Source organism: Plecotus auritus (genome assembly GCF_963455305.1).
Source record: "Plecotus auritus genome assembly, chromosome: 9".
Taxonomy (NCBI): domain Eukaryota; kingdom Metazoa; phylum Chordata; class Mammalia; order Chiroptera; family Vespertilionidae; genus Plecotus; species Plecotus auritus.
In genome coordinates, this window is record NC_137783.1 from 99248369 (window position 1) to 99275379 (window position 27011).

The window sequence follows — 27011 nt, forward strand, 5'->3', positions numbered from 1 at the left end:
TCACCTGTGAAATGAAGATAACAATCTCAGACCTGCCTACCAGCGAGGGCCGTGGGAGGGTCAGGTGAGTTGTGGGTTGTGAGCACTTTTCATAGAGGCATAAGACCAATCTAAGGGGGATGATCCTCTTTGTGGGTCTGTTGCACTCTCCAGAGCCCCCTTTTCAGAAGTGGAAGAGTGTTTTCTAAGAATCTCTACAGCAATTTCTACCAAAAGGTAGCACAGCCCTTGAAGTGAGGAGATGCCATGGACCCTTTGGATATGGATCATAAGTTTTTACAGGACAACGATGAGTCTTCATCTTTTTATCCCCAGTGCCCAGTATTGTGCCTTCATTGTACCTATGGTGCCTATGGGTATCATGCTTGGGCCCAGCCAGGACACCCATAGCTCAGAGCTGGTCCTATGTCTGGCCCAAAACCAGTTCCAATGAAAGGATGGGTAGCCCCTAAACTTAACTCATTTAGAGAAGGAGGTAACCAGTGATGGTGAGCAGGTTGGGATGACTTATAAATAACTTCATTGTCACTTGGAAGGGCTCTCCTTGGCCTGATATTCAAGGCCCTTCACTGTTTGATTATTGCCTGACTTTCCATTCTTTCTTTTCATACCCTACACCCCTACACACACAGCCTACATCCCCCCACCTCTACCCTGGATTTAAATTTCCTTTTGTATCAAATGCCTTTCTCCCAACCACACCCTTGATGGACAATCTCCACCTGTTCAGTGTCTGGTACGTGTGTCCCCTCATTTCTGCTGCCCTTGTCCTGTTCCGCTGTGCTCACACTTTCCTCCCAGAGTCATAATTATAAATGTACATGTTCCATCTCTCTTTGGGCCCCTTAGTTCTTAAGGGCTGGGCTCATGCATACTTATTGTCACAGATGTGCAAACTAAAGCTCTTCCCCCAGAATCTGGCACAGTGTCTTATGCAAAGTAGATGCTCCATAAATATGTATTAAAGGAATGAATAAATAAATATCCATCATCATAATATAATGATTTCCATCCTCCACTTCATCAGCATCTGTTCATTCACAGTAGGTAGGCCTTGAACTAGCACTATGTCTATGACCTCGTATTCCCTCAGTGATTATTTGCCTAAACACAAAGGCAATCCCAGTACAGCTTGAGAACCATCCTGGTTTCCTGTGAAATAGTGACCCCAGCAGATGTCACGGGAGCTTTGTCCTTTGCACACTAGATTTATCACACTCCAGAGCAGGCCTGAGAGCAGGGTCTCTAAACCCTGGGGTTGTAACAGCAGCATGAACACTTGTTTTTCATTATCTCCTTTGCTCATGTCCTTCCCTCCCTGCCCCTCAAATCTCAAGCTGAGCCTGTCTGCCTGGTTTCTTCGAGGGAGAGTGACTAGATGTGTTTTCCCTCCAGCTGTTTCTGCAGCCCCCACCCCAATCTCTGAATGCAAGACAGGTGTCTTTCTGTCATCTTCTCAGTGGGGTTCCTCACCAGCCTGCCACCTGCAGCTGAAGGGAGCTTTGGCCTCATCCCAGAAAGGCTGTTTCATCCCCAGCAGAGGCAGCGGGCATCAGCTGTCAGCCTGACATGCCAGAGCTGTCAAGACCAGCACTTGGTCACAGGAGGCACTGCGGTGATTGATGGCATCCTGCTTTGTTTCTCAGGCCGTGGTGGTGACTGATGGGGAGCGCATCCTGGGCTTAGGAGACCTGGGCTGCTATGGCATGGGCATCCCTGTGGGCAAGCTGGCCCTGTACACGGCGTGTGGAGGGGTCAACCCGCAGCAGTGTCTCCCTGTCCTGCTGGACGTTGGCACCAACAACGAGGTAACATGCTATGTGGGCAGGAGATCTGGGGCCAGAAGGTGGCAGCTGGGATGGGGTGGGGAGCACGTTCATGGGGCAGTTATACTGGTATCTACAAAGCATCAGGCCATTTCTTTGCTGGGTCCCCTTTGCCAGGGCACTGTCTCTACACAGCTGTGGAGTGGAAGCCATCCTCCTCCCTGCTTGTCCGCCCTACCCTCCCAGCCCTTCTTCCCTCAGCCACTCCTGGGTCTTCCTGCTCCTCTGCCTCCTGAGACCCTCCATGACAACCCCTGTTTGGGCTTCCCCTGCTTCCTTTCTCCATGTCCCAGGCAACTTCCATGCCCTTAGGCTTCTCTCTGGTCCATTAGTGAAGAGGCCACTGATGGAAGTGGCTGCGGGCTGGTTTTTTTCAGCATTTTAGAGGTGAGCTTCCTCAGTGAAAGGGTTAAAACTCAACACTCCAGGGCCAAGGCCTGGACCAGATAACTAAGAGTCCTCAAACCCAGAGGGAGAAACTGACCCAGGCTGTGGGTGAGATCCACCTCTTGGGCCCCAAGTGGTTTAGGATTTAAGCAGCTGGGAGTACCATCACCCTGGGATATGGGCTTTGTGCATGCCTATGGTCTCAGCTCTGTGTCTCTGTCAGAGAACATGAAGAAATATTCAAGAATTCTTCCTAAGGACATTTATCTCTGAGTTTAAAATGAGGGCATGTTCATATTTTTTAAATTGAGAAAACTCAAAGAACTATTAAAATAAAATATCAGTCACACAACCAACACCAATCATTGCTTAGATTTTGGTAATTTCCTTCTAACCTTTTCTCCTCAAGACATTTATAAAAGCAAAATTGGGATTTTGTTGCACATACAATTCTATATCCTGCTTTTTAAAATGTAATGTCATTCATCAGCTTTCTCTGAGGTCATTAGCCATTCTTCCACAAGGTCATTTGCAGAGCTGCCAGCCATCCCATAATTTGCATAGGAAACCCTCCACTGTGGGATGCTTAAGTGGTTTCTAGTCTTCTTGCTGATGTAATTGTGCTCCGATATCCATTTATGCAGAACAGTCTATTTCCACCTCTGAGTTTCTCCTAAGGACAAATTCCTGGAAATGGAAATATTGAAGCAAAGGGAATGGCCACTTTTTAGATTCTTGACTCATACTGTCAAATAGGTTTTACTTATATGCATTCTGTGATGACCTCTCTCAAGAAAACTTGCCTTGACTTTGCATGGCCTCCTCCTCCTCCCTGGACACTACACATGTCTGCCACCAAACGGAATGGGCACTGTAGCTCATGAGGAATGATGCTTATTCAGGCTTCATCCACAGATACCATCCATGAGTGGACAGGGCCAAACCTTGCTTCAGTGCTGCGAAATCATGGAAGCGGGAGGCAGGACAAGGGGAGAGGGAAAAGTACTGGACTGGGAGGCAAGGATACTGGGCTCAGTACCCCTGGCAGCGGGTGAGACCGTGGTCCAATCTAGACTTGATCCCCTTCTGGTACAAGAAGGGACAGGACCAGGAGGTTTCTGTGTGTTCTTCCACCCCTAGAGCTCTTCTCCATATGCCTCCCTACCAGCCTAGGAGACAGGAGGCGGATGGTGGCATAAGATTTAGAGTTGCTCGTCAACAACAGCCTTCAAGGTTGGCTCTGCACTGTGGTTCCCTTCCCAGAGCCAGATGCCTGGGTTTTACTGAAATTGTCCCTCAGCCACAAGGAACATGTGTGAAACCAATGCATGCATGTAACACACTTTGTTCCAATGACTATTCCCATCTGACACCTCCTGCTGTGCTCCAGCTGGGTTTAATATAGACCTTCACTCTCTGTCTCCTAAAAGCTAGCTCTCGGCAAAAAAAAAAAAAAAAAAAGAAAAGAAAAGAAAGAAGGGACCATTGCATCCCCCAGAAGCGTATTGGTGGCCTCTAGCAGATGCATTAAGATCCTTTGTCGTTACCCGGCCGGTTTGGCTCAATGCTTGAGCATCGACCCATGAACCAAAAGGTCACTGGTTCAATTCCAGGTCAAAGCACAGGCCCGGGTTGTGGGCTCTATCCCCAGGAGGGAGCATGCAGAAGGCACCCAATAGTTCTCTCTCATTGATGTTTCTATTTCTCTATCCCTCTCCCTTTCTCTCTCTCTCAAATCAGTAAAAACATATTAAGAAAAAGAAAAAGCCCTAGCTGGTTTGGCTCAGTGGATAGAGCGTGGGCCTGGGAACTGAAAGGTCCCAGGTTCGATTCTGGTCAAGGGCACATGCCCAGGTTGTGGGCTCGATCCCCGGTGGGGGAATTGCAGGAGGCAGCTGATCCATGATTCTCTCTCATAATGGATGTTTCTATCTCTCTCTCCCTCTTCCTTCCTCTCTAAAATCAATAAAATTTATATATATAATAAAAAAAAGATACTTTGGCATTGAAGGTCCAGCTCCCAGCAATGATGTGCTGACGTTTGGAGCTGGGCCCAACCTGTAACAACTCAGCAGAAAGATAGCAGGAACCCAGGAGTAATCGTGGCCGTGCTGTGTGCACAGACCACCCCACTTAAGCCTGACAATAACCCTGTGAGCAGAACATCCATTATTGCCCTCTTTTTACACAGTAGAAGAAACTGAGGCCCAGAGAAGCTCGGTTAGAAGTGGAAGGGCTGGGATCCTGGTCCACACCACACCACCTGCCTGGGTTTCTGTTGCTTTATAACTAAAGGTCATTTCTTCATTTTTAGAGTTTTTATTACTAAAGTTACTTTAAATCTTTATTTTAAAAAAAGAAAGAAAAGGGAAATGGCATTTCGCCCACAACGCTCCATCTAATCTCTGTCTATGCATATACACAGATGTAGTTATTACCTGGTTGTAATCATAATGTGCCCATGATTTTGTCCTAGTTTTTTCAATAAAGATTATTCTGTGAATACCTTCTCTTTATTGAACAAGTTACATTTACTTACTGACATTGATATTTATTTATCTATTAAATGTATTTATTGAGTGTTTAGTCGGTGTCAGGCACTCTGCTGGGCATGAGGGAGACGGATGAGAGCCAGGCGTGGGTGGAATACCTCCTTATCAGTATTTCAGCATTGACACCTAATTGATCATTTTAATAGCTAATGTGCCATATCTGCTCAAGGTGTCTGCTTCTCCCCCTGCGGCTTCAGGCCTCTGAATCACCTCTCTTCCTGGTTGTGGAAGGGAGAGAGCTCCCCCTGGGCCTGCTCCCTCCTGTCGGAAGGAACCAGAGTGTTCCCCAGCTGAGAGGAGGAGCATAGCCTGACCCGCCCTTGCAATACCTAATGAGGAAGCGCGCTGTTCCCACCCAGGCCACAGGACCAATACCAGCACCTGTGATGCGCCAGGCACAGTTCTAGGGATTACGTATCTTCATCTCTTCTAATTTTTGTGACAGCTATAGGAGATATGGTTCTCCCTGTTTTATAGATGAGAAAACTGAGACAAATCTGTTAACCACTCACCCCAGGCCTCACATCTCCTAGTGTCAGAGCTGGGATTTGAACCCGGGCCTCCAGCTGCAGAGCTGCCTTGTCCGCCATGGCACGCTGCTCAGAGAGGCCAGGTTACAGGCTAGGAAGAGAAGACGGGGAGTAGGTATTTCACCTAGTAAGGGGTCCATAGACCCTCAGGATCAAGTCAAGGTGTACTCATGCTATTCCCATGGTCCCCTGCCCGCAAAGAAAGGTGAACCCCCATCAAAACTTCTTCAAGAAACTCAGGACACAAAAATCCAAAGTCACCAAGTGACCACCATTGGGAAGACAGTGACTTATCTCTTTCCAAATGGATTTATTGTGTGATCTCTCACACTACAGTTCTTATTTAGGAAATGAATCCATTTGCAAGATTTTCCGCCCAGAAGTCTTGGGGCACATCCCTCCCACAGAGCAAGCCGGAGCAATATGTCAGTGCAGGGAGGGTGCTGCTGTGACGGTGTGTAATGTTGGAACAACTGGACCATCTGTGTGTGTGTCTCTGTAAAACCTCCTGGGGCCACAGGAGCTCTCTAGTCAGAGAAAATACCCCCAGGCTTCCTGTTGAAGGAAAACATCTGGGTCCGCAGCCCTGAAACTCTGAGTCACTTTTACCTGACACATCCAGAAAGTTTGGAAAAACAAATATGTGAGGCAGTGAGAAGGGACATGTGACTACAGTCCAACCGGGTGCCGGGAGGGAACCCCCAGTCAGGCGGTGCACCTGCTCTCGGCTCTCCGGCAGGGCTGTGTGCAGATTGGGGTGTGCATTTTGCTTCAACCACACACAGCAGGGCCACAGACTGTCCGTGTTAGAAGAGACCTGACATACTTCTAGTTCAGCCCCATCCCCATCATTTCATATGGGAAAAGAGGTCCCAGAGCAGAAATGGCTTCCCTGGTATTTGAGTCCAAGTCCCCAGTGCTCATCCCGCTCTGAGCTAAGGGTTCTATGGGGCAATCTAGAGTGGGGGGGGGGTGACTTTAAAATGGCCCCTGAGCCCTAGAGGACTTCTCCTGGCTGAATTCTTGAACCTTGATGGATCCACCTCCCAACGAGATGCTGTGTGAATCTCTGTGGAACTGACTGATGCGGGGGAGGTTGAGAAGGGGGGGCAGGCCTGTCAGCTTGCGGGAGACACACATGAGAACAGATTATCAACAGAGCCTGGTAAACAGTGCCTTAGGTGTTACTGAATAGCTGGGATCGCCAAACCCCCCACCTCTTGAGATACTCCTTTTGCAGCTAATAAATCATCAGCAATCACCATGAGGTGCCTGCAGAGGCGCTCACTGTCTGCACACATGTGGCCAATGAGGGGCCCCTCCCAGGATCTGTACAGCTCACCCTTGGGCTTACTGAGCTTCCAGAGAAATGTGTGGTGGGCATGACTGCCTCCCCGAGGGAAACAATGAACTGCGTCCACATGTGAACCCAATGCCACGGCCTCCCCAGGACCCCAGATGCCCTCTGAGTAACACTGTGTGCCTATCGCTATGCAAGATAAAGATTTTCCCAGACCGGAGGTTCAGCGCTTTTCCAACTTCAATCTAGTGCTCAGGGACATGGCTGTGAGGAGAGGGAAGCCATTCGGTTTTCCTCGCATTTCAACTGCAAGAAAACCTTTAGGGAATCAGAACTGGGCAGACAGCCATAGAGGGCACCTTCAACTCCCATGGCAGAGGAGAAAGTTCTGGTTTGCCTGCTTGGGATAAAGACCTTAACCTAAAGTTACAGATTTATCTCGTTCCGAACCTTGGTAACTACCTCATAGAGGGGAAGCAGCCAGGCTTGAGTTAGTTAGTCCCTCCTGGGAAGACCCTGATCTGGAAGCTGTCCTTTCCACCCTGCTGATCCCACCCAATTTGCTTTGTGACCTTGGGCAGCTCACTTAACCTTTTCGGGCCTTAAAAACTCACTTAAAGGAAGCTGAACCAAGTGATTTCTAAGACCTTTGTAGTCCTTAATCCAGCATCTCCTTAGCCCAGTTCTAGAATTCATACCACTCAATCAGTAAGCACCTTTCAAGGGCCTGCTATGCGCAAAATCACTGGGGAGACGCAGATGAATACAGGACCTTTCCCTCAAAGAGCTTGCGTTATGCAATAGAGATCATTATTACCCTGACTTAACAGAAGAAAAATGAACCAGGGCGAAGTTAAATACCTTGTCCAAAGTCACAGAGCTAGTTAAGTGACAGAGTCGAAAATCACACCCCACCTATTCCAAAGCCCAGAGCCCCTTCTGATTCTAAAGCCAGGACATATTGAGGGTGCTCATGGGGGCCATACTGAGGGTGCTCGTGGGGGCCATTCTGAGGGTGCCCGTGGGGCCATCCTGACCAGGGCCAGCAGGCCCAGCAGTGCCCTCTCCACTGCAGTGTCCTGCCTGCCAACTTTAAGATTCCTTCTGCCTGTCTTGATAGGGTTACTGGATTTAGCAAAGAGAAATATAGAACAGCAGTTGAATTTAAATGTTGGGTAAATAGCTAACATTTGTTAGCATAAGTACATTCCATGCAATACTTGGGACAAATTTATACTAAAAAATTATTGTCCATCTGAAATTCAAATCTAACTGGCCATCCTGTATTTCATCTGGCAATACTGCCTGCTAGAAACTTCTTAATAATTATGTGAGGAAGTCCAGGATGGAGGAGGACTGCAAGGAGAGAGGGTCCAGCCCCTTTTGGGCAGTCATTCTTAGAGACAAATTGCTCAATGGAACACAGGGCAGAATGTGGACTTCTTGTTCCATGTGGTGCTAAGACAGCTGTGGGAGCGCCACCCCTCGGGCCAAAGGAGACCCAGATGGCGGAGATGTGGACACGGACTGGTCTGCAGGGTGACAGCCTGGGCCTTCCCAGCCACTGCTGAACTCTTTCAGGAGGACCAGGCAGAAGGGGAGGAGCCACCTCAGGCTCCCTAGTCACCACGCCATCAAATGATGGGGCGGAAAGGGCACTGTCATGAGACCCAGGCAAAGCAAGGCTTGGTTTCAGCTCAACAACTTTCAGGCTGTGTCAGCTTGGGCAATGTATTCAAGCCCTGGAGCTCCACCTTCCTCATCTATCAAATGGGGATGAGAATATGTAAGACCAAAGGATCAAATGACTTTTGATTCCGAAGGAGTGAGATTACTTGAAAGTTCTATACACATATAAGAAGTTATTTTTAATGTCATCTCCATATAGAAACTTTCTCTACAATATTTTTGTATGCTAACCTTTGAAGCATTTCAGGCATAAAACATCTTATTATAAAATTAAATATAAGGACCTTTTAGAGCTTTGTATTGTCACCCTTATAGCTCAGTGGTACCTCATTATGATTGACCTTTCATCTTAAATGCAGATATGCTGAGAAATGTTTGGAAACTCCTAAAAGTCTTCAGTACCACTAGAGAATTTGGCTCACCCCAGAAACCGCATATGCAGCACTAAGAAATTCACTCTGCTGCCTGGCCCACCACCAGTCACTTCTGTGACTTGGCAACATTACAAAGTGTAACTTAACATGGACCCTTTCATCTCTATAAGAACTAAAAAAGTGAATATTTTCTGCAAATGCCAAGAGTTTTACTATTTTTATCAGTATTTTTGTATGCCCTTCCAGGCTATATGTGTGTGTTTTAGGCCATTGAAATTAGGATAGCAATCTGTATCTTGCTTTTTTCACTTTAAATAATCTCACCTGCATTTGCCCAGGTGGCTGCATAGTCTTAAAAACCACCCATTTTGCTCTAGCTGGTTTGGTTCAGTGGATAGAGTGTCAGCCTGCATACTAAAGGGTCCCAGGTTCGATTCCGGTCAAGGGCACATGCCTGCATTGTGGGCTCGACCCCCAACCCACATGGGGCGCATGCAGGAGGCAGCTGATCAATGATTCTCTCTCATCATTGATGTTTTATCTCTCTCCCTCTCCCTTCCTCTATGAAATCAACAAAAATAAAAATATTTTTTAAAAACCACCCATTTTAATGAATGTCTAGCTGTCCATCAAGTAGTTATACCATCATTTACTTTATTGTTCACTCTTACCTGAACATTTGCTGTCTTCAGTGGCTTTTAGATGGTCACTTTGAAAGTGACATGTGCAATGGTAGGCACCAAATATATCCCACTATCATCTTTTAGTCACACAAACACACACACACACACCTGCCAGGGCAGAATCCTACACAATCTCAATGATGTATCATCCAGGGGTTGAGGACGTTAAGGAAAGGTAAGGACCCACCCTCTTTCTAAGTTAAACCTTGGTGCCTTGGAAAAGGCATTAAACCCACCTCAAGATTCTATGGACTCGGGATTGGGGGTGAGGGGCTGGGAAGGCAGGCATTCCTGTTCTTTTTTGTCCCCTGCACCTTTGCCCAGCCACCTCCCACAGCACCATCAAGATGGTATGGACCCAGAGCAGGGCCTTTAACAAAAAATAAGTCAGTTCTGGTTGATGTGCAGAGGAGCCACTAAGAGCTTGGTGGTTACACTCATGGACTCTGGAGCCAGGCAGCCTGAGTTTGAATCCTGGCTCTTGCACTTACTAGCCCACGGTCTGGGCAGGTTGTTTAGCCTCTCTGTGGCTTGTTGCCCCATTTTTTCCATTCAGGTCCTCCAGGAAACAGGTGAAAAAGGTGTGTAGAAAGAATAAAAGGAGGGAGCAGAAGTCGTTGTTGGGTGATGATGGCATCGGTGAAAGGAGAGAAGGAAGGAGGGAAACAGTAAGAAGAGCTCTATCTGCAACCCAGCCCTGGGAAAGTCTCAGGCCAATAGGAATCCCTGAGCAAAGATTAGGAGCGTCAGCTGTGCAGGACTGGCTCACCCTAGCACCCTCCATGCTCACAGGCTGGTAGCAGCTTGGAGAGAATGTGGCAGCTGGAAGCTGTCCACCAACTACCCTCCCTCAGCAGGTTCTCTCAGGAGAGTTCTGAGGGGCACATCGCCATGGCCACACCTTGTAGGAGAGAGTACTTAGAATATTTCCTATTATGCAGCACTATGCCAGTTAAAGCTACTGCTATTAGTTTTCAGTGTGTGTTATAATTCACAAAACTCTTTCACATATATGGCTTCGTTTACTCATCACAATCACCCTGTGCCACAGTCACTCATCACAATTTCATCCCCATTGGACAGATGAGAGGAAGGGTCCGAGAGATGGTGTGATTTGCCTGAGGCCACACCACTGGCCAGGGTGGAGGTGAGACTTGACTCTAAGGCCCTGGAGGGCACAGCCCATGGCATCCTTACCTCTGAACCTGCAGCAGCAGTTCAAATGGAGATGAAGATAACACTAAACCTTGTCCTCAATGAGCTGATATTTTTTTGAGATCAGCACAAAAATAGATAATTCCTGGATATAGCTCATGGAATTACTTCCTATTTCCTAAACACACAGGTACTTTTTCCTCCTTCTGCTCCAGCCCCCAGCCTTTCTCTGTGCTGACTTCTCAGCCTGGAGGGCCCAGACCACCTGTCAAAATCTGTCTATCTTCTAATGCCTAACCGTTTTCTCCATGAGGCAACCCTCCATTCCCAGTGGGAATCACTTTGCTCCCTTCTCTGTGCTGCCATGGGCCACACTTTCTCCCAAAGCAATAAATGTTGCTCTGCCCTGTAGTAGAGTTTGTAAGTTCACTCATCAGCCACCTGCCAGAGACTGAGCAGCTTAAAGGCAACAACCATTCCTTCCTCATCTACAAACCCTGCGAGGCCCGATGTCAGTAACAGATGCTCAGTAACCATGTCATACACAAGGAGTCCACTGATTCTATGGAGCGGGGTGGGGAGTATAGAAGAGGTGGGAAGTCAACCAGTGGGCACAGTTATCACACCAGTGCAGACACAGAAGGTGTCCAAACAGTGTGTGAATGCTCTGACAAAGAGCCGCAAGAGGTGGAGTGGGGGGGGAGTCACTTAACAGAGGCTAGCATTGAAGTGGACATCTTTCTTAAACTAGAATTTCAGGTTGTATCATTCTATTCTTGTATCCCCAGAGCCTAGCACACAACCAGGCACATGGTAGTTATTCGGTAAGACTTTGGAGGGAGGAAGGGAGAGAAGGAGTTTTTCTAATTTGAGTCCAGATCAGTGGCTTTGGACCAGACCCAATACTCCAGTCCAGATGCTGTCTATGGCAGTTCTCAACCAGTGGCATTTTGCCCCCAGAGAAGACATTTGGCAATGTCTACAGACATTTTTTATTGTCACAGCTGAGAGTGCTACTGACTTATAGTGGCTAGAGATCAGAGACCAGTGCTAAATATCCTGCAATATGCATTCAGCCCTCACATCAAAGAATTATCCAAGGCGAAATGTCAACGGCAACACTGCTGAGAAGCTCTGAAATACACCCAAAGCCACAGCCAGAGGTGGGAAGGCTGTGTCAGGGAGGGAGGCTCGCCTGTTCAAAGCTTCCTTGGTTTCTGAAATGGGACTACCTGGGAATCCACCCTCAGTCAGGGGCTTAGCCTTCAGACCTTTTGGAGGTGATACCTGGGGCTCATTTGGCTTCCTCCTCCCTCCTCCCCTCTCACCCCCTGGTCCTTCCCACTAAACCAGGACACTTGAGAAAATGGATGCTCTCTGTTCCAGGAGCTGCTCAGAGACCCCCTGTACATCGGCCTGAAGCACCCGCGTGTGCGTGGGGAGAAGTATGATGAGCTGCTGGACGAGTTCATGCAGGCTGTGACAGACAAGTAAGTGGCTCATCTGTCCCTTTCGAACGAGGGCTCTTAGGAGAAATGACTAAAGTCAACACTGGTTTTGGCAGATACACAAACAAGAGGTGATAGATGTGTGCTTTTCCAGGTGGTCTGAAAAGTCCGGACCCCATGTACTTGGAAGTCTCAAAGCCAGATGGGCTCATTGTCTGGAAGAAGGTTTGGGAGCAGAGAGGGGAGGGGAGAGGGGTGATGGGTGAAGGCCTATGATCTGGAGATAGTTAAGTATCTGGTGTTTTAGGAAGAAAATCTCCTTAGCCTGAGTTCTTCTGGGTTTTCGGCATAATTAGGGATGTTGTGAGTGGTTGTCACTTTCTACCTCCACGTGGGGACCAGGCAGCATTAATAAGCCACCGTGGGCTAAGCCTGTGAGATTTATGAGGTGTCATCTCTGCACGGGGTGCACGATATTGGCGCTTCCACCCACTCTTTCCTGCTTCATCTGTCTGCCATCATGGCCACTGGCTCACCCTGCCGAGGCTGGCATGCTGCTGCGAGGGAGTTCTGGAAACAGCGCTCCGCACACCCACACTTAGTCTGACAGGCAAGTCAGTCAAGATAAAGTTTCAGCAGCTCAGCAGGCCCCCGCAGTCCCGCAGGTCCCCTTCTCACTTGAAAACCTGCAGCCTTGCTTGCTGACCCCGGAGTGCCCAGGCATGACACAGCTGGCCTGGATGTCTTTGATGAAATGTTCCCTGACGAAGTTCAGCCATTCAAACCAAGCAGTGGCTGGAGAGAGAGCTGCTCCATCCTCTGCAACCCATGAAGTCACATTTGGGGTGGGAAGACTGATCCCCCCTCTCCTCCCCCGCCCCGCCCCCCCCCGCCGCCACTTGGGCAGGTTACTGAACAACAACATTTTGTTTTTGTTTTTTTGTGTGGTTTTTTTGTTTGGTTTTTTTTTAAATAAATCTTTATTGTTCAGATTATTACAGGTGTTCCTCTTTTTTCCCCCCCATAGCTCCCCTCCACCTGATTCCCCACCCCACCCCATGCCCTTACCCCCCGCCACTGTCTTCATCCATAGGTGTAAGATTCTTGTCCAATCTCTTCCCGCACCCCTCACACCCCTTTCCCCCTGAGAATTGTCAGTCCACTCCCTTTCTATGTCCCTGATTCTATTATATTTACCAGTCCATTCTGTTCTTCAGATTTTTTATTCACTTGATTTTTAGATTCACTTGTTGGTAGGTATGTATTTGATGTCATTTTGTTGTTCATAATTTTTATCTTTACCTTTTCCTTCTTCTTCCTTTTCTTAAAGAATACCCTTCAGCATTTCATGTAATCCTGGTTTGGTGGTGATGAACTCCTTTAGCTTTTTCTTATCTGTGAAGCTCTTTATCTGACCTTCAACTCTGAATGATAGCTTTGCTGGGTAGAGTAATCTTGGTTGTAGGTTCTTGCTGTTCATCACTTTGAATATTTCTTGCCACTCCCTTCTGGCCTGCATAGTTTCTGCCGAGAAATCAGCTGACAGTCGAATGGGTACTCCCTTGTAGGTAACTAACCGTTTTTCTCTTGCTGCTTTCAAGATTCTCTCTTTGTCTTTTGCCCTTGGCATTTTACTTATGGTGTGTCTTGGTGTGGTCCTCTTTGGATTCCTCTTGTATGGGGTTCTGTGCGCTTCCTGAACTTGTAAGTCTATTTCTTTCACCAGATAGGGAAAGTTTTCTGTCATTATTTCTTCTAATAGGTTTTCAATATTTTGCTCTCTCTCTTCTTCTGGCACCCCAAAAATTTGGATGTTGGTACACTTAAAGTTGTCCCAGAGGCTCCTTACGCTATCTTCATATTTTTGGATTCTTTTTTCTTTTTGTTTTTCTGGTTGGGGGTTTTTTGTTTCCTCATATTTCAGATCTTTGGTTTGATTCTTGGGGTACGTTGATCTACAGTTGAGTTTCTGTATATTCTTTATTTTAGACAGTGTATGCTTAATTTCTGACTGGTCCTTTCCCATTTTTTTGGCATTCTCATTCAGATCCTTAAAGGTCTCACTAAGTTCCTCAGCGGTTTTTAGAAGATTCTTGAGTAACCTTATAAATGTGGTTCTGAACTCTATGTCGTCCAATAGTTTGCTTTCCTCCATTTCTTTCATTCGTGACATGTTTCTTTGTCTCCGCATTTTGGCTGCTTCCCTGTGTTGATGGAGTGGCTTTGTGTGGTAGGTGACCCATAGGGGCCAGTAGCTCAGCCTCCCCAATCACCTGAGGTGGACGCCTTTGGTACACCCTTTTGTGGGCTGAGTGCAAAGTCTTGGTGTAGTTAAGCCTTGATTGCTGTTGGTACACTGGGAGGAATTGACCTCCAGGCCAATTGGCTGTGAGGACCCGCTGTGTCTATAATGGAAGAACTGCTGCGCTGGAGACACACTTACGGTGCAGGACTTGTTTCAGTGGGGCTTTGGTGCTCACTGAGTCTGCCTCTTGAATGTGTCACTTATGGATGTGAGGAGTTGAAATCTGGTATCTCACACTGACCACTAGGTACACTGGCTTCTGGATCTCCAGTGGGGTGCAGGTCAGCTACTGTCTGAGGCCTCCCAGCAGGACCTACAGCGAGAACTACAGTTTTCTCCTCTTTTCTTCGGGTTTGGAGGTTTTGGAGCTGTCTGACTCGGGCTGCAAGTTTGCTAGGTTAAGCTGCGATAGGGCAGGCCATTCATATGCTAAAGCCGCTGCTTGGAGCTTGGGTGGGTTTGTAGGTTGTGCAGGGCGGGGTCTCAGGGCGTCACTAGGCTAGGGCGTGGCAAAGAGCGATGGCTGCCAGTTAGCCGGCTCTGCGTCTCTGACCGCGTCCCCACGTCCCACGCCCCAGTGCAGTAAACAATTATTCCTGCACACAGGTCTGCAAGCAAGCCACCCTCACTTTCCGACCCGATGGCAGACAGTCCAGCTTCTCCCTGTAGGAGTTTGGGTCCCCCGCGTCTCCCCAGAAACTGGATTTCAGAGTAATCGGGGGCTTGTCTCCCTTCGGGTTGAGAAAAGCAACGCCTGCCGCCAGCCCGGATCACGCGCCTCCGTACCTCAGCTTTTCAGCACTTGTGCACATCTCAATGCTCTTTTCTCTTTCCTTCTAGTTGTAGAACTTCCACTCAGCCAGCTTTCCCATGGTTCTGGGTGATAGACGTTTTGTCTTTTAGTTGTAGTTTTGAAATTGTTTTGCAAGGCAGCAGTTTAGGTGTTTACCTACGCCGCCATCTTGGATCCTCTTCATCCTTGTTCTTCAACAACATTTTGTTGTTTTGTGTTTTTTTATTTTGTTTCCTAAAATGAGAGAAAATGATATTGTAGTTATATAGGATGGGAATCACCTGAAGAAAAAAAAAAAGGGAAATGAATAATAGAGTATGGGATGTGGGGGCAAAAGTTTCTTATGAAGCAAGAGGGTAAGGTTCTAGTGCTTAGTCTTAGCTGGGAGTACAGATGCCCATCCGAGGGACAGTGGGAAAGCAGAGCACTGGGATCCAGTGCCTATGGGATCCCTATTGGGTGAAGGCAAGGTCATCTGCTGAGAGTAAAGATGGAGACAGAGGTGGTGGAGGCTTAAGGATAGAGGCGGTATGAACTGAAATGCCCAGACTGGGGAATTAGAGGATGATTACCAGGCAGCTCCATGGGCCCCCTTGAGGTTACTCTTCATGAAGTTAATTTGGGCCAGTTTAGCCTATTTCTGTGTTTTTCTCTAGCCAGTTTCAACTGTCTGGATACTGTGTAGAAAGAGACAGAGAGTAGGATTTACAGTGCTGGGATTTTGCCAGTCAAGAGAGAGAAAGGAATTGGGAGTGTATTCAAGGGTGTGATTATAGCGATGTGTTGTGAGGTCTAGGCTGGGTAAGAAGGGACATGAGGACACAGTGGAGGAGACAGGTCAGGGACAGCACTATGGTCAATGGATGGGAAGTCCTGATGAGACCTAAGAATTATTGAATGGGTACTGTAGGGAAGCATGGGCCTTGGTTGGAAAGCCTGTAAGGAGGAAACTCCAAAAGGTTGAAACCTCCAGTGGAATTGGCTGAAGGCAACTGCCCCTGCCTTGGCTTTTCCAAACAAGTCTGAGCCCCCAGGTGTTTACTGGAATCTTTATGCTTAGTCTTTAGACGTCCTTGCTTAAAGGACACTGCAGACGCATATGTCTTCTCAAGAATACTTACCCTCTGATAATATCTAATAGTTAATTTTAGTTCAAGCTATCCTATATAAGCGTAGTATGAAAATTATCCCCTCGACCGGGAGTTCATCCAGGAGTTCGACCAGGGGGTGGGGACAGCCGGGAGGAGGGAAGGAGTACCCGGCCAGCAGCTGGCAGCCACTAGGGATCTTACCAGTGCACGAATATTGTGCACTGAGCCTCTAGTTGTTATAATAAAAACCTAAGAACACAGGCAAATGAGGCTGTTTGGTTTTTCTAGCCAGGCAGTCCCTTAGCCCTCTCTTTCACAAAAACATGTGTCAAGTCATCATTCATCCATCACTCAGGGTCTGCTGGTCAGCCCCGGCAGGGTACTAGATGGAATGAGCTGGAAAGAAAGGAGATCGTAACCAGAGCATTGGGTGTTTGAAGCTGGGATTATGAGGGAAGTGCTGCTATTGAGATGTGGCCACCAAAGCAGCTAATTCAAGGGTCTGCTACATCAATCAATAGAGGCATAGCATCTAGAACAGGGGTGGGCAAACTTTTTGACTCGAGGGCCACAATGGGTTCTTAAACTGGACCGGAGGGCCGGAACAAAAGCATGGATGGAGTGTTTGTGTGAACTAATATAAATTCAAAGTAAACATCATTACATAAAAGGGTACGGTCTTTTTTTTATTATTATTTCAATAGTTTTATTCATTTCAAACATTTTAACAAGAAGAATGTAAACACTAATTATTATAATTTGAAACTTCAAAAAATGGAGGAATCATAGCACAATAACATACCTTATATTGAAGATGGCAAAGGCAAAATAAAATTGCCTAACAAAGGAAAGGTACAAAAGCCTTTCAAATTAAACTTAAATATAATAAAATAATTTAAAACTAAAACAAATAGAAAAGAACAAAATGTGTAAACAGTAAATTAAACATTTTCTTTAGCGCAACTTCCAAATTATGCCCGGGATGTAGATGTAGATGGCAATGTAGACTGGGTTGAAAGGTTTTTGGTCTTTAAAACATCAACTTCAGTGGGAACAGTGTTGTTGGTCTCCTTTTTAGCTAATGCTCTGATACTGTGCTCTCCAGGGGCATGTCTCCCTACATCACCACGATAACGTGTCTACGCATTCCCAGGGTGATGTCGGAGGACGCGTCCGCGGGCATTACAAGGAGCCTCTGGAAGACTGAGGTTGTTCCTTCTACTGAATGGGCAGATATAAATCCGCCCACTCAGAAGAAGGAGCTGCGGCCGTGTTTCCCAACGTTGCCATGTTAACACTGCTGCTGGTGAAGGAGCGGAGGGGATAGCAAGAGAACCCTCCGCTCTTTCGGCTCCGCGGGCCGGATAGAACAGCCGAACGGGCCGGATCCGGCCCGCAGGCCGTAATTTGTCCACGGCTGATCTAGAACAAGGGAGGTGAACATCCACTTAGTTCTCCCCCTTTCAGACCATGCTGAATACCACATTTGGTTCTGGACAAGATACTTTGAGGATCATAACTTCCCTAAAGTGCCTTTGGAGAATAGCAAGCTTGATGGTGAAGGAAGTTAAAGGCTTGGCCTGGTGGGAGAAGATTTAGGGACTGCTCTGTCTCTATCAACAGCACGGTACTTCCTCCAGATATCTGGAAGCTGTTATTCCAAAAGAGGACTAGACTTGTTTCTGTATCCTCACATGAAGAAAGACCAATTGGTAAAATGCCAGAGGAGGCAGTTTTCAGCTCAGCATAAGTCAGAGCTATCCACTATGCATTGGGCCTTCTGTGAGAATTAGTTCCCTGTCCCAGAAAGAATTCAAGAATAGGTTGCATGACTTATTGCTAGTGTTCTTATAAGAGGAAATTTAAGCTTCAGATACTCTTTAAGATGCCTTCCCACCCCAGCATTCTATTAGGACTGCTTAAGATCCCTGGCTGGCAGGATAGGTATTATTATTCCCACTTTATAGAATAGGAAACCGAGGACCTGAGAGGCCAAGGAACTGTATCAGGTCACACAGTATCTGGCAGGACAGCAAGTTGAACCTGGGTCTGCTGACTCCAAGGCCAGACTGCTTTCTACAATGCTGAGTTTCCTGTGGATGACAAGAGAAAGGAATGGCATGGTCTGTGAGAGCCTCTCTTTTGCTTCCTGTTTCCAGGGATCACTGCTTATCTAATGAGTAACTAGTCATTCCATGATTCCCCAAAGGGGAAGCCTTGTTATTCGTGTGAGAAGGTTACATAAATTAGGATGTAAGAGGCCCTTCAAATTATCATTAAAGTCAGCTTATGGTCTCACAGACACAAGCAGTCCAGGGGTGAACCCTTGGGGGGAGCCATGCGTCAGCCAAGAGGAATGTGTCCTTGACAGCTGGTTGTTTTGAGTCTCTAATAAGCTAACACGGATGTTTGTGGATACTGTAGGTGGGGAAGGAGCTGGTCTCTCCAGGCACTCTGAGGAATATAGTAGCCCCAAGATGGAATGCCTGGCCTTGGGTGAGTCAGCAGCCCCAAAGCCAAATACAATATATTTTAAGAAAGAACCTTAGGAAACATTGACTCCTACCTTCAACATCCTTGCCTCTTTCCAAACATCCTATTAATAAAAAGCTCCATCTTCTTGCCCCTACCCACTCACCAGGATGTGTTATATGATTTGGGGAGGGTGGGAAGGGGGCTGAAAATGAGTCATTATGGCCCTGGCCGGTGTGGCTGAGTGTTTAGAGTGTCGGGCCTCGAACCAAAGGGTCCCAGGTTCTATTCCTGCTCAAGGGCATGTATCTGGGTTGCAGGTTCAATCCCTGGCCCCAGTCAGGGTATGTGCAAGAGGCAACCAATTGATGTGCCTCTCTCACATCAATGTTTCTCTCTCTCCCACACATACACCCTTCCTCCCTCCCTTCCACTCTCTCTAAAAAAAAACAATGGAAAAAATATCCTTGGGTGAGGGTTAACAACAACAACAACAAAGAGTCAGTATGGCTCAGTTACTATCCTGGAGTTTGGCCACTGGGGAGGACCCACCAGAGCAGGGGCATCTCCATGTAAAGCTGTGAACCACAGCAGTAGATAACTGTGAGTGTCCTGCTCACAGCTGAGACAATGCTTGATGTTTCTGTGGGAAAGACTAGTTGTTCCATTCTTCCTGCTCTTTCCCTGCCATGTGGTGGGACCTGGAGCATTGCACCTGAAGGACAAGTTTCCCCCCATGGTTCCCACTTACATGGTACATTGTTCATTTCTGTTACTTATAGTAGAATGGATGGGCATGGTCTGTTGGGTGTGCACCTAGAGCTCAGGCCTGTCTGATACTGGGCCTGGGTTGGACTGAAATTTGATGTCAGCAGCAGCTTCAGCCTTTTAGTAGACCAGAAAAGAAACCACTCCCTTTCTCTCTAGCACCCCAAACCCTAAAGAGAGAGATTGCTAAGCTGCTGAGATAAAAGTGATAAAGAAGAAGGGAAATGATAGTTTTTTTAAAAAACTGACTTCTTTTTTAAGTCATCTGCTTTTTAGCTCCAGGAAAATTTCTTCTTTTTGAGTCTCTTCATCTTTCTATCTCTGGATAAATTATCTCTACTATGCTGTTATTATGTGGAAGAAGAATAGGATTTTTTCCTTTCAACTTGAATATATCCCTGTATTTTGCATGAATGAGAGATTCCCCATATTTCCATCAGAGTAATATCCTTGCTTTAATTCTTAAGCATAAGTGAACATGATAAAAAAAAATATGCTGAATTACTTATGAAGAATACATTTAAAGCTATTTTAAATGTGTTTTAATTTGTAAGATATTACTTATTAAGAAATTGCTTGTTATGTTTATTTTTATCATCTGGTGGTAAAGGCATTCTTAAGAACTTGCAAGTACTTAAGAACTGAATGAAAGAGAACATTGAATAACCATCCTGCCATTCCTTTAGTGTAATATAATAAAACTCTGAAATTAAGACTTAATTTCAGTGCATTGTTTTAAAGATTACAAATAGCTATTTCAAAAACTTGTTTAATCCGTAACAAAGACATATTACTGTCAATTTTTTTAATCAATATGAGCCCGGCTGGTGTGGGTAAGTGGATTGAGCATTGTTCCATGCACCAAGAAGTTGCTGATTCAATTCCTAGTAGGTTTCTCTCCCATCAATTTTTCTACCTCTCTTTCCCTCTCCCTTCCTCTCTCTAAAGCCAATAAAAAATATTTTTAAAAATCAATATGGGCATTACTGAGCATCTGTTGTATAAAAGACACTGCCAGGCACAGTCAGCAATCCACGAAGAAATAAACAGTCCCGCCCTCAAGCTTTTCATTTCAAGATGTTGTTATGCATCTAGTGGAGTTGAGAACTGACTCTAAGCTTTCATAGCCTCTGAGTCTCTACATAAGTCTGGAGCTCAAGAAGAGTTCTAGGATGGAAATATAAAGTTGGGATTTGCCAGCATCGATGATATTTAGGGTGAAGGCAATGACAAGTTTGGCTAGGGAAAGAGAGTAGAGCACGAAGAGACTGTGGCTCCCCACCATTTTCTTAGCCATGCCCTATGGTCAATTGCAAGCCAGAGTACTAACATAATTTAGGCTCGAATCTGAATAAGCAACAGGAGAAAGAACACATTCCATACAGATGATACACCGTGAGAAAAGCAAGAACACAGGAAAGGCAAGGAGTATGCAGAAGACGCTAGGAGACTGGCCTGACTGGAGACGAATCTGTATTGATTCAAAATAAGGTTAAGTAGGGGGAGCAGGCTATGGCAGGCTTTAAAACCCAGGCAGAGGGTCCTTATTATCAGGGCTCAAAAGTAGAAAGGGCTCCAGCCATGTAATCCAGGGGTTTGTAAACCAAGCTTCTGTGAGCACCAGGCATTTACAGAGGTGCATCGGGGGTACTAAAAATGATTTCTCACCTACCATATAAGATTGAAACTGCTTGAGAAACATTTTATTCTTTTTCCATTGCTTTCTGTATCAAGGTTCTGGCAGGGGTTCTAGTGTTGAGGCCTCTACAAGGCAGGATGTTGGAATTGAGATTCTTGCAGAAATCTTGGAGCTTCAAACGGCTGCTCTCCCAAGAAGAAGAAATAGGCTCTGCTCCCCAACATAGGGAAATGACAAGGAACTTGTGTGAGGAAATGTTTCTTGGACAAAACTAAAACCAAACCTTCACCGCATGTAAATTTAAAGTCCACATTTACAATACACACCTGGTGCAAAAAATCCCAGGTTAAGAAATGAGCATAAACTGTTGTCCCCTCCCAGTGCGATGGCTGAAGAACCCGGCAGAAGGAAAAGCATAACTCCCCTGTGGGGGCACTCCCACACCCATGCTGTGTGAAATTCCTCAAGGGGAAAAACAATGCTCAAGGAAAATAAAGTCATGATTCACGGAAACTGTTCACACGGTGGGAAAAGCAGTTACACAGCTAATCGAACAATTAGAACCCCAAGAAAAAGAAATACTCTGAGAAAGATTATAAAGCAGCTATACTTAAATGTATGAAATAGATGTTTTTCTAGGAATTAAGTAATAAGGAAAGTACCCAACACTGTGGAAAGAAAATTTCAGTCAGACTTTAAAAAGAACCAACTGAAATTTCTGAAGTGAAGAGTGGTCATGGAGACCCAGTGGGGTGCAGGAGTGAGAGGGCAAGACACCCTCAGAAAACCCAAAACCTCCCCAAATTCCTGCCTGCAGGTGTTTCTGGGACACCTTCCGTTCCTACTCCTGATTATCCAGAAAGGAACTTGGACACCAAGATGTTTCACTAAGAAAGAGCCTTCTGAGCTGCTGTTGACGAAACAGCATTTATTGAGGGAAAGAGAGGTTGGATAAGACTGGAATCCCCACATCCCAGCATGATCACCCCATGCGGGACAGTCAAGGGCCTGGTATAGTCCCTCTCATTTCCTCCGTTTCTCCCTTTCTCCGTATCCTGCTCATTGAAACACACACATACGCAGTCTCATTTTATTCAGCATTCATTTTAGTAGGCTTAACAAGATTGGTTTTTAATAAAGTTGGGTAACTAGAAAAAAATTCCTGAAAACAAATGATCCATCAAGATAAGTTATGTAAAGAAAAAAATACACCAGACTGTTCACAGTGATTACAGTTGAGGCGTGAGATTGTCAGGGGGTTTTGCTTGCCAAGCCATTCATTTCTATAATGTATGATTGTTTGTGAGCAGGCATTTCTTTTGCAATTAAAAAAATAATGGATTTTTTTTATCATGAGTTAAACAGCAATTCTTTACTAAAGACAATTGTTCTTTGCATTAAAAAATAATAATTAAAAAATAAGAAAGCATTCCACTCTTCACTCTCTGGTGAATTGAGTATTGAGCTGACCTTGGGTCTTACAGACAACAAAGCAACTCACAGACATGGACTCATTTAATACAATAATTCTATTACGTAGATACAATAATTATTCTATCCCACAAAATAGAAGTTCCAGAAAGGGATCTTTGCTACTAGTCACTGCTATTTCATCTCAAGCACCCAAAACAATGCCTAGTGCAGTGTGGATTCTCCACAAACACTGAATGAATGAATGAATGAATGAATGAATGAATGAATGCACACTTTACAGATGAGGAAACTGAGGTACAGAGAGATTAAGGAACTTGTCCAAGGTCACACCTGTAGCAAATGATGGAGCCAAGCTGTGAGCCCAGGTGGTATAACTCCAGAAACCACCCTCTATACCAGGGGTGGGCAAACTTTTTGACTCGAGGGCCACAATGGATTCTTAAACTGGACCGGAGGGCCGGAACAAAAGCATGGATGGAGTGTTTGTGTGAACTAATATAAATTCAAAGTAAAGGAGCGGAGGGGAGAGCAAGAGAACCGGATAGAACAGCCGGATCCGGCCTGCGGGCCGTAGTTTGCCCACGGCTGCTCTATACTCTCTCTTTCTGCTCTTTTAACATGAAAGCAAAGTTCAACATATTCTAGACACCTTCTTGATACAAGGAAGATAAGTGAGAAGGTCTGTGGAAACTGTCCTACTCAGCACACTCCTGTTTTCTCTCTCTAGTTTGTTCTAGGGCAGGCTCAGTGCCCCACCCTGCTTCTCCATCAAAGGGGCTCTGGAGGGAACAGCCATCAACTCCCATTTTTAAAACTCTAGCTACTGGCAGCGAGGAAAGCATCTTCTTTTTTATTTTGTATTTTTATTAAGGTATAGTAGATATATGACTTTGTGTAAGTTTACGGTATACACATGTTGATTTGATACATTAACATATTGCCATATGAGTACCACCATAGCATGAGCTAACACCTCTATCATGTCACATAATTATAATTTCTTTTTTTGTAGTGGAAAAAGTCGCCAGCATCTGGGTCAGTTGGCTGGCATTCCTGGTTCCTACTTCTTTTTTAAAAATATATATATTTGTATTGATTTCAGAGAGGAAGGGAGAGGGGAAGAGGGATAGAAACATCAGTGATGAGAGAGAATCATTGATCAGCTGCCTCCTGCACTCTGCCTTCTGGGGAATGAGCCTGAAACCTGGGCATGTGCCCTGATGGGGATTCAAACCATGACATCCCAGTTCATAGGTCAATGCTCAACCACTGAGCCACACCGGTCCAGCATGGTTCCTCCTTCTTAACCACCAAGGCCAGTGGTCCCCTTGACCCTCCATTCACCAGAGTGAGACAACCCCTGCAGGCCTCTCCAGGGTCTTGCAATAACTGATCTCGCCTCCTCCAGGTTTATTCCCCTCCCCCAATCCATCCTCCCTGTCTTTCTAAACACAAACCTGTGCAGGCCACTTATTTTCTCCTTACAGGACTCTCACTTCCTCTGGGATTATGCCCAAACTCCTCAGGTTGCCCTAGCTGAGTGGCGATTGCAGTGTTCCCTGGGAGAGGTGGCCGTGCCACTAGCCTTGGTGATAGCTTGAATCCTTGAGGGTAAAGGAAATGGCTCAAGCGGTTGTGATACGAAGATGCTTTGGCATTGTGGCCTCTGGAAAGGAGAGTGCAGCTCCACGGGGTGACATCCTATGGGATGTGTGCCACCGGGCACTCCTCTGGTGGGACTATTCTCTGCCATTCATTCATTCATTCATTCATTCATTCATGCTTTCTTATATTCAACTAGAGGCCCATTGAAGGAAGATTCCTGCAAGAATAGGGCTTCCTGGGGCCTATTCCTGCAAGAATAGCGCTTCCTGTGGCCTGAGCGAAGCAGAGAAGGGAACGAAGCCCGCTAACCCGCCGCCTCCAAGCGCTTTCTCTCCCACTGCCGCTGCCACCCTAGCCCGCTTTCCTCTTTCCCTCCCTCTTCCTTGTACACTGTTTTCAGTCTTCGCTCCTTGCCTGCATATGCAAATTAACCACCATCTTTGTCGGGTTGATTTGCATACTCGCTCTGATTGGCTGGTGGGCATAGCAGAGTGGTGGTTAATTTGCATGTTTCTCTTTTATTAGTGTAGATATCTAGGGAGCCAGGCAAGGGCATACAGCAGCCTGTCTGCTTGGTGTTTAACGTGGGGGTCTGAAGCTGACTTGCCCAGAGGACAGGAAAGGGGTCCGGTAAAGCTCCTTCTTTAGTTGTCCTGCCACCCATGGTGAGCAAGACACATGCCCACCCTCCAATACATGCCTCCTGCCTGCTTTGATCTAGTCTGTCACCCAACCTGACTCACTCTTCCCCTTTCTTCCCCTCCATGACTTGAGCTCACTTTGGTCCCAAAAGCCCACAAACACAGACGGGGTTTTCCAACTTTATTGTCTTCCACCCCTAGACTCACTTTCATAATTCAAGGTGGGATTTAGCCCATTCTGTGAGTGAGGGGCAGTTTAGACTCTGAGGGAGGTTGAGGCATGACTGTGTGACAGACCGTATGGTGCAATTGCTCAGGTAGTTCAGCTAGATAGAGAGGTCAGAATAGACCAAGCTAATCAGAAAAGCTTCACGGAAGACATCAGGGGCCTCGTGACATGTCAAATGCTGACGCTCCCAAACCAGCTGGTGGCTGGGAAACATGCACAGGCTTTATGAGCACACAGTTGAGGAGTGAGTTGCCATGCCCTAGAGGAAAAACTCAGCACTGGCCTCTGACCTTTGAGAGGTCAGGGGTCAGCATGTCAGCCACCATCCTCTTCCCAGCACTGGGATTTCTGGCGCCATTTGCGTGCTTGCCCAGGAACTCAAACAAACAGGGAGATTGAGGAGGAAATCCAAATTGTTCCTGAAGTGGTTTCTGTCTGGCCAGGGGTCGTGTCAGAACAGTGACTGAGGAATGGCCACATTATTCTGGGATTTTTGCTTAGAAGTTGCTGCTTCCTGTGACTGTCTTATTACGTGATGGGAGTTTTCCCTGTTGGGCCAGAATGCCAGTCACAGGAGCCCGCCAGTCTGGCTACAGGAGCTGTGCTCACCAGGGGAATCTCCCAGTGAGGGACCTGGGAAGGAAGGGCCTCGGGGGTCCACCCTCACTCCCAGCCCCTGCAGGAATCCCTTCCTCAACTTCTTTGCCAAGTGGAGCCTCAGGGACCACAGCATCACTTCCAGGGACTAGCAGCCCCTTCCCATCCAGTGTCTGAAATCTCTGCCTTATGTGGCACCGAAATATGTGTCGCTCTGACATCCACCTGTTGGCTCTGCTGTTTCCAAGGCCAATAAACAGAGCAGTCCATCAACTTTTTGAAGATAATGGTTATACTTCATTCCACTTGACATTATCTTTTTCGGTCTCAATATTCCCACTGTCTCGAATCCATGGTTTCCGGTTTCCTCACCTACAGAACAGTTTGCCTCTCATCCCTGTGGATGTCTCCCAGCCCCGCCCCAGCAGCCGACTCCCTTCCTCATACTTTTCCGTGGTGGAGCTGGAGCATGAGGGCTCCACTTCCTTCCCTCCACCAGCCTGGAAGGTCCTAGCGAGAGGGACCATGTCTTCTTCATGTTCTAACTGGACTCTGCCTCCCACCTCCTCTCATCTCCTTAGGCTCACCCCATCCTTAACTCATCTCTCTCCATACTGGCTCCATTAGCTCATATGCACGCTTCCCATCTCAAAAATGAATCCATCCTTCAGTCCCACATCCCCCAGTGGCTGTCACCCTCCCGCTACTTCAGAACAAAGCTTCTTGAAATTCAATGACATTTCCTCCCCTTCCATTCCCCCTTTAGCCCCCTGCAGAATAACTCCCTCCCCACCACTCCACTTCTAAATGCCAACTCCCATAGGCACTTCGAGATCCCTGTTTCTCAGGACATCTCGGCAACACCTGACATGCCTGCTCTGCCCACCCACCTTCCACCTGGCCGGTTCCCCTGCTCACTGTCCCTTGCTGGACTCCCGTCCTCCGCCCCCTCTGCTCTTTGGACGTAGGTGTGCCCCAGGGTTCTGTCCTTGGCCCTGCTCCCTGTTCGCTGCACATGCTCAGCCTGAGACCCTCATCCAGGCCCATGACGGACGGCTCCCTGTGCCCTGAACTCCGTGTTCCTTTCTGCTGAGCCTCATGGAGTCTGCTGCTCATGAGCACGTCCCTTGAGCATCTCAGCTCCAGGCTCAGCACATGCCAAACCTGTCTTACCAAGTAAGCTTGCCTGTCCTTTCCCATCCCCAAGCTCACTGAGCAGCGGACACACCATCCCTCATCCTGGGCTCCTCCTCCTCCTCCTCCTCCTCCTCCTCCTCCTCCTCCTCCTCCTCCGTCTTCCACATCTGGCCATTATGAAAGCCTGCCCTTAATAACCATTGCCCCCGTGGACACAGTGCCTACAGTATGCCAGGCTTGTATAGACATCATCTCATTTTATTCTCACAACAGGACTGCAAGGTTTTATTCTCCTATTCTTTCATCAGAGAAAACTGAAATTTGGATTCAAATTTGGATTCATTTAGTAAGTGAGG

At 46.8% G+C, this 27011-nt stretch overlaps 1 protein-coding gene across 4 annotated transcripts in view; it reads left to right on the forward strand.

The window, feature by feature from the left end:
- Window positions 1-27011, forward strand: part of ME3 (malic enzyme 3) — a 196550-nt gene that overhangs the window by 137891 nt on the left and 31648 nt on the right. For all 4 annotated transcript variants that reach the window (XM_080687267.1, XM_080687266.1, XM_080687268.1 and 1 more), the window contains 2 exons: window positions 1647-1808; window positions 11883-11986. In XM_080687267.1, the coding sequence (XP_080543393.1) occupies window positions 1647-1808; window positions 11883-11986 (266 nt within the window). The remainder of the gene's footprint in view (window positions 1-1646; window positions 1809-11882; window positions 11987-27011) is intronic.